Genomic DNA, 13,536 nt, shown 5'->3' with positions numbered 1-13,536 from the left:
TGAAAGCAAATCCTTACGCAAGGGGAAGACTCATGCAGGTGCCCCTGCAGGTACTCCTGCTTCTCATCTGAAAACAATTAAACTATAGCTTGGTTCAGTTACTGATCCTGGTTTCTAGGTCATTTTGACCTGACCCCATTTTTACTTACTAGGAGTGGTATTAGCGGAGAAAGAAGGAATTACCAAAAGTTAGGGGCTGTCACACTTGTAACAGGAGGAGCAGATCTATAAAAACAGATCCGCTAGTGCTGTAAATGGTACAGCATCACATCTCCCAGGGATATTAGCTGCATATTGCTCTGAAACAAAGCCATCCTCCTCGCTTTATTTTTTTCTTATTAAAAATTATGGGTGGTAGAGAGTGATTAATGTCATGTGTGATCTAAACCAACTTTTAAGAAGATCCCTAATTAAATGAGCATACTGAAGTCTCCATGGAGAGGAACTTATGTAAGGGAGTTTACTCATCATTAGCTTCCACAGACCTAAGAAACCTGAAACTCCCAGGAGGTGCAGTATATGGTGCATATAATTTTTATTTGGCAGATGAGAGACAAGTGTTATAGCAGAAGTCTTTAGCAATTTCCTCCCCTGTCATTCACTTGCTAAGTTTACTTTAACTGAAACAAATTCACGGTGTTGAAGTTTAATAGGAAATGGGTAACCCTCTGATGTGCTCTGAAGGAGAGAGGACTCTAAATTAAGTATGCTTGTTAGCACAGGGGGAGGAAAAAAAAGTCAAAAGGAAAAATCCTGCAGAGAATGCCAAAGACAACACGCTGTAGGGACAGGTGCCATGCACAGGGCGCACGTGTTTGTTCTTTTACATAACAGTACCGAAGGTGATTTCTGAGAAGGCACCTATTTCTGCATTTCACAGAAGGTTGCATCATGTTCCTGAAGGCAGCAGTGGAAAAAGTCTACTCTGAAGTTTCCTTAAAGTATACAAAGTATAATGGGATAGGGGGCGAAGGGGGGTTATGCCATTTTTAGTTCAGTGGACAGTTAATATGTGTGGTCTTTGGCCTTTTGGGACCCTTTGATTTCACCTTTTCTCTGCTTTTCTTATAAATCCTGATGAGCTCTCTCTTTGCAAATCTGAGCCCTTCCCGGACAGAAACAATGAGCTATTTCAAGACTAATTAGGAGCGCCTTCAAAATTTCCATAAGCGTTTCAACTCCTAAGGAAACTCAGGATAAATAAAGGCAATTCTAGAAATCAGAATGAGTTTAGTTTGGCTAAAAAGGTGCTGTCCCATTCAGTTAGCCATATGGAAACTCACGTGTCTAGGAAAGAGAGGCATTCCCATTGTTTAAATGATCTAACTAAAGCTCACCCACATGCCTCACCATTATAAAACATCCAGCAATACCAAGTGGAGTGCGCTCACATGCCTAACAAATAGGTGTTGCTATTTCATTCTCTTTCCAACAAAGATATCTGTTCTGCCATTAATGCCTAAGGGAGTTACCCGGGAACTCCCATTATTAACCCCAACAGAATCGTCACATGCGAAGCCCTGTGTGTGTCAGTGGAAAAACTGCTTGACTGCAGGCTGCACGCATTTCCCATGTGAAATGTGGAGCTGAGAAAATACCACGCAAGGACATCACATTTCTGGCTTTGCTGCCAAGAAATCCCTTTTACGTAACCAGCCAACATCCCAACAGGTTTTCCTTAGTCTTGAAGGGCTCTTGACAGAAGCAGTAAACACATCCAGACACGGCATAAGATGAGCTTGTTCAGAATACTAGCTGGTCTCAACTGATTGCAGTAACGCATGTATATTTGCCATGAAATTCAGATGAACATTTCAGGTTAGAACTGGAAGGCTGATCTTGCCAGGTTGAGCCCCAGCATTGGGAGTGATGTGTACTGCTAGCACTGTCAGCACTGCAGCTCTGCTGGCTGCTCCTTACAAGTGCAGAAGAAGCTCATTCCACACGCACAGCCCTTCCTGTGGATTTACTGAAGTACTCACTAATTTGCAAAATCTTCAGGAAGTGAATAAAAAGCAGAAGACGACAAAGACAGACCACAAAAAAGTATTTTGTTCATTTTGACTAGCTGAGTTTTCGTAATAGGCAAGTAAAAAGTTTTGCGGTACGTTTTGTAAAAGTAATTAAGTCTTAGTAATAGGAGACATCAGCGTTCTGCACTCTGCTATTAAATCTTTCCTGCTCTATAGTGAGAAACTGCTGTTGAAACATGTGAATTGAAAGCTGAGTGACTACAAACTGCAGTGGTCTGCAGGGGAAATGTTTCTCCCAGGACATCACTGAGCCTTTCTGTATTTTTCTGGCCAAGAAGACACAGCACCTTCAGAAAACAGGGAAGGAAAAACAATGGTATATTAAACTGGTGTCTTATCTTGGTGTGGTTAATTTAGGCATAATTTTGTAATTCCTTTGGGAGAAGGAGAGACAAAGCCACAATTTTAATACATAATAAACCTCCCAAGTCATTTTGATGTGTAAATGCCAAGCCAGCTGTTCTCCCAGAAGTTAAGGTTTGTGGTTAGCATTTTTCTGCATTAACATTTTAATTATTTGGCTTTTATGACTCCAGTCACGCTGAAAGAGTAGTTAGCTGAAGAGGAGTTAGTCTTTCTCCATAGTGCAATAAGTCCTGGAGGACCCAGTCACAGGGTCCCTATTGTATTTAGCCTTGTACAAGGAAAACTGTATATTCCAGGGAGCCCACAATCCAGCATTATGACAAGAAACACCAGGTGGATAAAGCGAATGAGGAAGGATGGGCTGAGGAATATCCTCATACATTAATACCTGTCACTTAAGCAGTCTACCAATTGGACTGTTTGAATCCTCAGCAAGTAATACATCTGTAGCACACCTGTTTCATGGGGTACTTTCTGCATAGTCCCATCTACTGCATGCATGCCTTATCTCCTGGGTGTCTGTGACGCCGTGATCCTTGGTGTCCTTCTGCATTTAGAGTCAATTCATCTGAAAGAAACCTCCCCCAACCAGCACCGTACCTAGACTCCCGGTAGTCCCAAACAAACTTTTAATATAATCGGGCCCCCTTCGCCAAAGCTAAAAATAACAACCACCACCATTTTCAGGCCCCTTTCTGTCTGGACCCTGGGTGGCTGCCCAGTTCACCCATGCCTGTGTCGAGTCCTGCCCCCAACTCTTTCAAGAAGGAACTACTTTTCTACCATTTTGTTAGTATACTTATTCCCCCACCCATACCCACACCATAACTGTTGGCTGCACAGATAATTTTCCTACCTGGGGATGCTCACCAGGCAGCAACCCCTAAGTGGGAGAGGGTGGAAAATGCTATTTTGGTTTGCCAGAAGTAGCATCTTAAAAGGCTAGAACGCAGCCGAAGTTGGCAAGGTTATAACATGCGGATGTGAAAGCACAGTATTTACTAGAACCACCCCTTGCCAACAGCTTGGCCCTGAACAAGTAATTATTTTACAGATTCTCACCTTGCAGCAAATTTACATCAAGTGGAAACTAAACGGTGGGTCTTTTAGGATAAAAAAAAAGAGTCTCTGGCAACAGACATGAAAATTTTCCTGTTTGTTTTGACTGGATGACCCAAAGGATTTGTTTCCAGCTTCAGCTATAAATCTACATATACCAAGGAAGCAACTGTATGCACACTATTTATTTTAACCTTTCCGAATAAGCGAAGGAATGAGTTTAACATGCCGGATTGGTAAAGGATTTGATTTTCCTACCAACATGACGAGGTGGGAGGTTACACAAGCATGTGGGCCACTGCTAGGAAGACAAAAGCCCCAGGTTTTTAATACTTGAGAAAAAAGGAACCTTTAGCAGCAATAATAATCCGGATGGAATTTATTATTAACGTGTAAAGCGATGTGGGGCTCTTCTTGCTTCATTCACTCCTTCGTCTCAAAGCAAGTTGGACAGACCATGGAAAAAGCACTCTATACTCTCTCACCTCCCAAAGCAAATATTAAATATGGTGCTTGGGAAGAGAAAAAAGGACAGCGGAAGCCAACCTCCCCTCTTCTAGCTTTTTGCAAAACTTTGCCATGTATGAAAGTGGTGACACTACTGAGAGTGGAGCTGCAGAGAGCAATTAAAGCAGTCTGGTATCTCGGTGTTGTGCCGTCACATCTCATTTAATGACACTGACCAGCAACGTTATGTAATACCACGAAGCAGCAGTTTGTCACACCCAATCATGGTTTTGAGACTGAATTTAGGGATGATTTTAACTAACTAGTCTGTCAAACCAGTACACGGCACTAAAGGCTCCTGCTAACACCCAGAAACCCATGTTTAAGTCCTTACTGCATTTCTTGTCCAGCAGACCATGTTCATCACTTGCATTTCTTTTCTTAATATTGGAAGCAAGCCTTGGAGAACTCACTGTTTTTAAGAGAAGCCGCAGCTTAGCCATAGCATCTGCTCAAGGCAAATCCTGACAATAAAAACTCCATTCTACAGAAGTTTGTGGCTTTTAGCAAAGTCCAATATTCCCCCCTAACAAAAGACTGAGCTAAGGTCATACTTCCTATAATTCTACTAATTTCAAATGAGTTATGCTACGTTTGAATTTATGTGAGAAACTCACTCATTTACTTTAATTTTTTTTTTTTCAGTTGTGTCCATTGTGTTAGATTTTGCAAGTAAGTTTACTTTTCTAAGAGGGGAAGGGGGGGATAACAACTAGGAAGAAATATTTAAGTAACTTTGACTGCATTACCCACAGAGCTATAAAGAAAAGGCAATATATATGCTACAAGAACCTATGTTCATGTATTTACCCACAAAAGTTTGTTTCGAGTGCGGAAGAACAGAAGTCTGCTTCTGAAACGTGAACCACCCTTTTATTGTGTGCACAAACTGCACATAAACCCCAGATTTGTCTGTGCCAAGTGATTAGGCCTTCATCTTCCAGAGAAGCCAAGCCAAACAAAACCACATAAATCAATTAGAGGAGGAGCAGCAGGGAGCTAGCTATAATGGATAAATCACGATGTAAAATGGCTTCTGATTTGAGACCTAGCCTTCTATAGACTTTTACACTTGCTCCACTTGGTTCAGGCAAGCAGTCCGAGTAATTTAAGCAGCAACGTTATTTAGCAAGGCATTCCCCTACTTGTCTTGGTAACAACCTGAAACACTTAATTTCTACGGCAAGTAAACTTTGAGATATTAGTCATTCCTAGCTATGTTGATGCAAGAGTGCCTTGATTAAGCAAAAATACCTAAATTTTGAATACTGTCATACTTGGTAAGAATACTTGCATCACAGCAAACACTGAAACTTCCCTTGACTCCTGGTCTAGAATTATCCACTCAACTCAAAACAGTGACAGTTTGTTTGATTTTAAGAAGAAAGCATTAAAAACTACTTGTATTTTTATCTCTCAGCTTGATGTTATTCATTTCCCTACCTGTATCGTTGTATTACCGCCTTCCAGAAGGGCAATGGCTAGGAGAATGCTCTCATGAAATACTCTGTCACTGGTGGCATTCATGATGAGATCTATGACTAAGTTGGATGCCCCTTCCTTGTCCAGATGACACTGGACATCTGCCAAACTCATTTCACCTCGATTCATTGAGCTGGAAACAGAACTTCCCCCTAAAAGTGGTAAAAATCACAACAATCAATCAGTTTAAGATTCAAAAATGTATTTTCATTCTCTTAAAAGATGAAATTCAATGCTTCAGCAAAACAGAAGCAACAAATCTGAACAAATCTCAAATGTATTCACATTATTTAATATGCAGCAACAATGAGTTTTGAATGAGAGTTCAAGTTCTGCCCCAAGTCACAGGCTAAAATACAGACCAGACAGAATAAGAAATCTGAGTTTTAACCATCAGTTTGAATGAGTTTGAAGGGAAAATGGTGCCATGGAGGAAATGCTTGATACAACCTAAACCATTTGGAAGCAGACTTTTGTAGCCACTTGAAAATGCAGAGGATGGAGGTGTTTGAGTCCTGAAAGATCATTCCCTACTGACACTTACCTATGGAAAGTATAAGATGAGAGTGGAAGAAAAAACAAAAGGGGTACATCAAAGGTTAAGTAGTTTAACACTTGCTACATTGTGCAACTTGAAGCCCATGGAATTAGAAGGGGGTCAGCTAATTATTAGAAAAGCAAGATAAACTGTTAGGTGCCATACACGGGCAGGCAAAAGTACATCAGTTTTACAAAGAAAAGAATTGGTTCTATAGGGATTTAATAGGGACACTGACATTTTATTTGTTTTTAAAAAGGCAAAAACACGCCCAACCCAAACCCTGAATCCATTTGATAAATGTCTTCCCTGCTATTAATGGAATTTTAAGCGACAGGCCCCCGACTAAAAGCATTTACTTTTAAAGGGGTACCATAGGGAACCATGACAGAGGTGATGGAAACTATACTAAACAACAATGAGATTTAAAGATAGTTCCCCATAAGCAAGTTTTCCATTACTCATGAAAATATGAAAATGAGTTTGTGAGGCTTACTAAGGAAACTCACTCAAGGCAAAAAAAAAAACAAAACAAAAAACCCCACTAGATATGGAAAAAGCTGTGGACAATACAAGAAAAGTTATGCCTGCCTTAGCCCAAAGCAAACTTGAGCTCATCATACACATTTAGTTTAAAATTGTTCCATCAAGAGCAGCATTCATTTTTGCTGACTAAGTATAGCCCAGATGGATAAAAACAGTTTAAAATTAATAAAGGCAGGCAATCTGCTTATCTATATACTTCAAAAATGAAGCCAACTGAGAAGAGTTCAAAAGTTTCAAAAAAGCAACACCAACTAAAGCACATTAGGACACATCCTCAATCCCATTGTTCAGCGATGGGGGTATACCCTTCTTCCCCATAAAGTTCACCGAAAAGCACTATGGGATGTCTCCAGAAAGGCAATAGCTGCCTCACCTGTAAAATAGTCAATCTGTTATGGAGAAACAGGCATATACAATATGGCAGGCTCGAGCCACAAAAATCACTGATTAGCAGATGGCATAGCATACCCACCTCCTCCTCCAGCTTTGCTAGCGCCTCCAGCAGACAACGGGCCATTGCCAAAGCTCGTAAGGCTCTCTCTCCTTCCAGCAGGTCTAACATTGCCATAGTATCGGTTGACCAAAAGTTGCCTGAGTGCCTCTCCCTTAATTCAAAGAGGATAACGAAGTCACAATTTGAGTTATAAGAATAAATGAACTAATGCTTAATGGAAAAAAATGGGGAGGGCTCTCATCATGGGTTCAGTTTTACCAGGAGAGGGGGAACCAAAAGGCCAAAGGTTTAAAAAAAAAAAAAAAAAAAAAAAAAAAATTAATTTTTACACCCTAAGAGACCAGAACAGCAGCCTAGACATTGATCCACCCCACAAGTCCTGAATGAGCTTGTGGATACACCCAATACCAACAACAGCTGAAATCCCGATGTCGTGCTAAAACTTACTAGCTGCCATATGCAGATTTTATTTTTAAAAGGAGCCATTTTACTGGAATCCATGAAACAAGCCAGGGATAAGCTTAAAAAAAACAAACAAAAAAAAAAAACAACCACACACAAAGGTGGCATTTATAGGACATCAAAACAGAATAAAAAGTGGGGAGCGATGAGAAGACAGAAGGGGGTGCTGACAGAAGAATAAGAACTGTGTTTAAAAGCATCATCTTAGATAATCCACCCCTGCTTTGCAAATCTTCCTCCGTTTGACAAATATTAGTTGACAGGGGTGGGGTAGAGAACTTCAGAATTAATTTGGAGAAAGGAACCATTTGGCATGCTCCCGGACCCATTAACGTTTCCGGCTTTCCAGATATTTATTCACTCAAGAGCACGTTTTTTTCTGTTGCAAACAGACTGGGTATTTTGGCTAGGCAACACAGGAAAGCTCCTACATGCGGCAAGGCGGCAGTCCTCAGATGGCCCTCAGTCTCTTAACTGGACTCGGATTCAGAAGGCCCAAAGCAACATTTTACTGCGAGTAAGTACAAGCAGCGCCGCCCAAGAGAGTCTCAGACCGTGACCCACAGCACATGGGTCTAGGACGGTCCCAGCGGAGTCGACCGAGCAACTGCCACTGTCAGTTGGATGCCATGCTTGCAAACTGCATAGCTATTTTGATCACGCTAAAGCTGGCCCCATGTTAGCACAGGACAGGTATAGAAACAACTGGCCCTTGAGCAGAGTGAACATGATATTTGTATATAGCCACACATGGAGAGAGACCTGTAACTGTGAAGTTATTGGAGAGGACCTTAAGTGCTTTCCTAACACGAGTATACTGCAATTAAAGTGTTGGGCTTCTTGAGTAAGATCTAAAGTGACTTAAGAGTCAAAAAAAATCAAACCAAAAAACAAAAACCCCATGCTGGGAAATGGCAAAGTAACCCAAAGAGCAGTTACTTCAACTGCCAAAGTGCATCCAGCACGCCAGTTTACAGTTACGTTATTATTAGGCAGAGTTTGCCAGAGACATTCAAAACCACCACTTCCAGAGCAGCTTTACACTGCCCAGCGTTTGTGTGAAGCTTTTAAAAACTTTATATTTTAATTCACATGTGAATTCACCCGATAGATAGAGCTATGTGCTGCTGCAGCTAGACTGCTTCTGGTCCCTGATCCAGCCAGAATAATTCTCCACTACCCTGCAAATCTCCAATACAGATTTACCTACAGTACAAAACAATGAGTCACTTGTGCCTCGGATTAAGAATCCTCTAAACAGCAGTACCTTCATCCTAGGGGAAAAAAAATCAACAATCCTGGGGTAATGCTCCTGTTTAAAGGTGCTTGCTAGGATCCACATTTTATTTTTTAAGATGAAACTTTCAAAACAAGCTTCATTTTAAAAAGGGTTTGCAAGAGGCTGCTTCCAAAAGTTATAACAGAAGAGTACCAGGAACGCTCCCCCCATGAAGTGAGCAGTGGCTCATGGAAGCGTATGCACCTCCAATTCGATCAGTTTATAAAAGGAGTACCTCCACCTTGCCTTCCTTCAAGCAGCTTACTTATTATGGACATGATGCTACAGGATGATCGTTACCTTCATGATGCGGGTATTTCCTACCATGGCAAAAACACGAGCAAGACAGGAGCCTGTTTCAAAAACCCAGACTAATTAACATCCCATGAGAGCTACTTTAACTGACAATTACATGATGCTGCTTTAGTACATGCCAAAGAGATTTACACCACTCTTGCTGCTCTCAGTGTTGCAGGCGATAAAGGATGCCTGGCAGAACGAGGTTAACCGAGACAAAACCCAAGCTATGCCGCTGCTCGACATGTGTACTGATTAGAAGGGAAACTTGACATTTATACATCCTTTATGCCAAAATTAAGTTACAATGGGTTCTCACATTACCATTCTCTTCTGTAAAATTAACTAATCAGTTGTCATAGCAACTGCCATTTAAAATTATAATTTTTACTACCACTGAAGATCAACACATATCCACCATGAAAATCATCATTCAAAACTACCTCCTTCCCACCTGTTTTTTTGTTTTTGTTTAAAAAAAAAAAAATCATTATTACTACAGTTATTCTGCATTTATTTCTAGCTGGCTTGGGGAAAAAGACAACTCAAGCTTAGTGGTCAAGATACTCTGGATAAGAGGGAAGCTTATATGGAATTTCTAGATGTGGCTGTTGTGGTAGACCCAGAACCATCGTTTCCTCGCTACAGCAGCATGCCAAAAGTAGCAATTCTTGTAGAAAAGTATGATAGTATGAGAAAAGTAGATAGGAACACATGTCAGTGATCGTATTTTCTTTTCAGAGAGCACATTCAGAGTTGGAAAAGTTTGGCAATCCATTTTTCAACACCACTTGGAGCGCCATTTAAAAAAAAAAAAAAACACTGTGAAGGGGAACTTCCTTCACAAAGTTATTCAAAAGCAATCAATTAGCTTACAATTATATGAGAACGTGATCAGAAGAACGGGGATAAAAAAAAAATGCAATGTTTCTCAAATGCTATCATTAATTCAGATGCAACACTTGGCTTCAGAGCACTTCCTTAACCATAATGTTATTATTATACACCACTTTGATGCTTGCAGTATGCAAACAAATATCAGATGTTTGGCTGCATTAAAAATATGAAACGTTATATAAAGAAAAACTCGACAGCATTAATTCAGTCTGGTTGGATTTACATCCAGATAAGCTATCAATACACAATCAATAAACAGTGGATGCCTAACATCAATGAATTATACATTGGTAAGTATTTTCTATTGAAAAATAGCCTCCCTTTCATCAGTATTAAGCTGTGCAAACCTGTAAAGCAGGTATAATATTTAAAAAAGAAAACTCCCAGCAGTCACAACAGCAGCAGAAATAGACAACCTCCACAATGAGATAGTGTGCACTAGCACTGCTGATTTGAAGACTGGTTGGTTATAAAGTAAAGGAGGTACTTCTTGGCCAGGCCAATACACTCTGTAGACCTGATCACCTTGGATTTTACCATGCTATGTTTGTTTTCAGTCTTCATGAAGCTACTCCCAATTTATAAAAAAAAGCAGGAAAAGAGGACCAGGCCTTTAACTTCCAAAGTGACCTAGGGAATATAGTCAAAGTCTGCTTCATTTAACTTAATGGAAGCTTCTTAATGGAAAGTACTTTAGAAGCGTAATGAGTAGAAATACACGTTTTCAAAAGCCATTAGCAATGAGTTCTCCTTTCAAAGAAAACAAAAGTAGCATCTCACAAGAACTTTGTTGTCTGCAGCTGTTTATTGTTTTTTAATAAACACAAAAGCTGGAAGCGTAATGGTAATTAGCACCAAAGATACGGGACTGGTATACATACCCTTTTGTGATCTTCCAGTTGCCTCTGTGGTAGACTTTGATCAAGCTCCTGCTGAGCATGCAGAAATTCTGTTTTAAAGCATGGCACTAAAGACATACTAATCTCCTCAACGAACTAGAACTAGCTAGCAGAAAAATTAGCGGAAGGCATAGCCAAGACAAATGGGGAGGGAAAACAGATCAACTGACCAACTATCTAAACAGAAGGCTTTAGAGCTTATTTAATTCAGACAGTACTTAACTGGGCCCCCTTGGACACACCAAATGACATTACATTACATTACAAGCAAATACTAAAAGTTTCCATATGGTTTGTTTCACAGCATACAGAACAGAAAGATCACGTCAGATTCAAACATGCATTGCGTCCATGCATTATATGTGCACACACGCGCGCGCGCACACACGCACACGCACACACATATACTTCTGGAGCAAGTGCAGTTACTTTGATGCATCTCCCTCTGGTCAGTGGAGTTCTTGAGGATGTGGAAGATGTGTGGTACAAAAGCCCAATAGATTTTTGTCAGCACTGCAGTTCTGTTTCAGGACTTCAAAAAGTTTGTTTGGCTGCTCTGAATAAACCCTGGAAAAGGTCTAATTTTGCAAGCCAAAAACTGTCATTTTCAAAAGGAAGCAAATTTCCAGCAACTTGCTGCAGATTACAACTCCACTTCAAATCAAATCAAATCAAATCAGAAGCATCTCATACAGCCGATGACTTACAAAGCATTTTCATCACTTGTGTTGCTTTTTTCAGGGATGGAGGCTAAGTGTAAAAGCCACTTCTCCCACATCTCACATGAAGTCATTCTGTGACCATTGAGCACCTCGCTATGTATTTAAATAGCGCTTCACAAAAATAAGAACAAGTTCCAAAGAACTGTAAACTCCCTATCCCCCCTGCCCCTTTATTCACTGACAGTAACTATATAATACTGCTTTAACCATATGAAGTTTTTTACTATCCTGGGTGATTTAAACCAAGCTAGTTTTAAACTTCAAAGTGGTTTTAATGAGGGATTAGACTGACATGGTAGGCAATGGCATATACACTGTGCCAACCACATGGCTGGATATTGCATTAGCTTCTAAAGGATTCAAAAACTTTCATTAAAAAAAAAAAAGTTTTATATCTTGTGCTTGTCAAACACGTGGAATAGTAATGGAGACTGGGTAGTGTCTCAGACAGACCCAGACATTCTTTTGCTCTAAGCAGGCGTGATCTTTGAAGTCAAATGATTGCATGAAGGTCAACATCAGCTACTTTTACTGTACCAGATTAGAAACAGAAATACCTAGCTGTTCCAGGATTGTGGAACTTGGGTAATGTGCTGCTCTCGAGCTCTCTTCCCCCTCCATCACCACCTCCACTTCCTAGCCTCAGGTTTATAATATTCAAAATGAATGGGCTTTGGATTTCCCTCTTAGAAAGGACAGGAATGATGCTTCTGTACTAAACACAAAAGAAATTTGAGCTGATTTCTCAGAACAGTGGCTCCAGTGAAAGTGGAAGACAGATGGCCGAAATACTGGCACTGCTTTGAGAACTTCAACTGGTCTTCCCCCGAGTCTTCCTGGCACTGTACCAGGTCTTTACTGGGAAAAGAAGTCTTCTCCCACCCCACCATTGGCCAGAATGGTAGCACACCAGACTTAACCAGTTCCGCCCAGCTGCACCCACTCTGTCTGTACCATTCAGTAACACACATTTCACAGATTATACCAACAACAAAGACACTCCACCAAGACTACTTCAAAACACCAATATTTGTGCGTTGTACAAATATAGGTGAGCGACACACCTCTACAGAGCTTTCCGATTCTGGAGGCTGCGGGAGCTAGTCAAAAGTAAAATGCAGATAATTAGTCATAATCGAGGACTCTTTCATCCAAACACAAGTTTACTAGTCAACATGTAGAGACAGTGAAGGTAGAAAAGACACTGTGGATTATCTGTTGCTCATTTGAGTTAAGCTGCATCATCCTATTGGGATCACTGTTTCTACACACACTCAAGAGAAGTTTACTACTGCCTGCACATTAAAGGTCCATACTGACAAAAAAGGTTTGCTAAAATGTACATGTTCCCCCAACTTGCTTGCATGAAGTCCACTGCACAAATATGCACACTACCTGGCGATGTATGCTAGCTTTCATGGACACAAGGGGGTGAGGTACACAATCACGCACTTGTGGTTATTTTGCCCAAAACAGCGGGCACAGAGGATTTCACACTCCTACTACAGTGGCACACCGCTGGTAGAAGTGGGAGAGAAGCACTGTGAGGCCTCTACTCATGGCAGATGTCTCTTTTGGATGTTGATTCTTGAACAAAAAACAACAACGAACCAACCAACACCAACCAAACCACACTGCCCCCCCCATCCTGTATTTTCAAATTTATAAAGCTAAACATTCGTTTCCTTAGATTAAAGCATGTTACACTGCAGTTTGGGATCTTAGCAAGGGAGAGCGATCAGGAGACTTTCAATTAAAATGCTCAGTAGCACAATAAACACAGTGTCATGCTCATGAAACGGACATTCAACAGCAACCCAACATTTATAAAAGGCATCAATCATTAGTTAACATTAGGCCATCAACTTAAGTCCTTTGAAAGAGACACGTTGAGAACTCAACTATTATTATACAATACCATCTAGAGAAATAAAGCTGGCAACCCCTAATCCATCATTGCCTAATGAGTTTAGAAACTACACAGACAACTGAGAG

General features: G+C 40.6%; 1 protein-coding gene across 3 annotated transcripts in view; it reads right to left on the bottom strand.

Moving 5' to 3' along the window:
• Positions 1 to 13,536, bottom strand: part of ITPR1 (inositol 1,4,5-trisphosphate receptor type 1) — a 219,001-nt gene that overhangs the window by 75,688 nt on the left and 129,777 nt on the right. For all 3 annotated transcript variants that reach the window (XM_059715848.1, XM_059715849.1, XM_059715850.1), the window contains 2 exons: positions 7,004 to 7,136; positions 5,409 to 5,599 (listed from right to left, as the gene is read on the bottom strand). In XM_059715848.1, coding sequence (XP_059571831.1) covers positions 5,409 to 5,599; positions 7,004 to 7,136 — 324 coding nt within the window. The remainder of the gene's footprint in view (positions 1 to 5,408; positions 5,600 to 7,003; positions 7,137 to 13,536) is intronic.

This window comes from Alligator mississippiensis, chromosome 12 (assembly GCF_030867095.1).
Source record: "Alligator mississippiensis isolate rAllMis1 chromosome 12, rAllMis1, whole genome shotgun sequence".
NCBI classification, from domain to species: Eukaryota; Metazoa; Chordata; order Crocodylia; family Alligatoridae; genus Alligator; species Alligator mississippiensis.
This window is presented reverse-complemented; position numbering and strand designations above follow the sequence as displayed.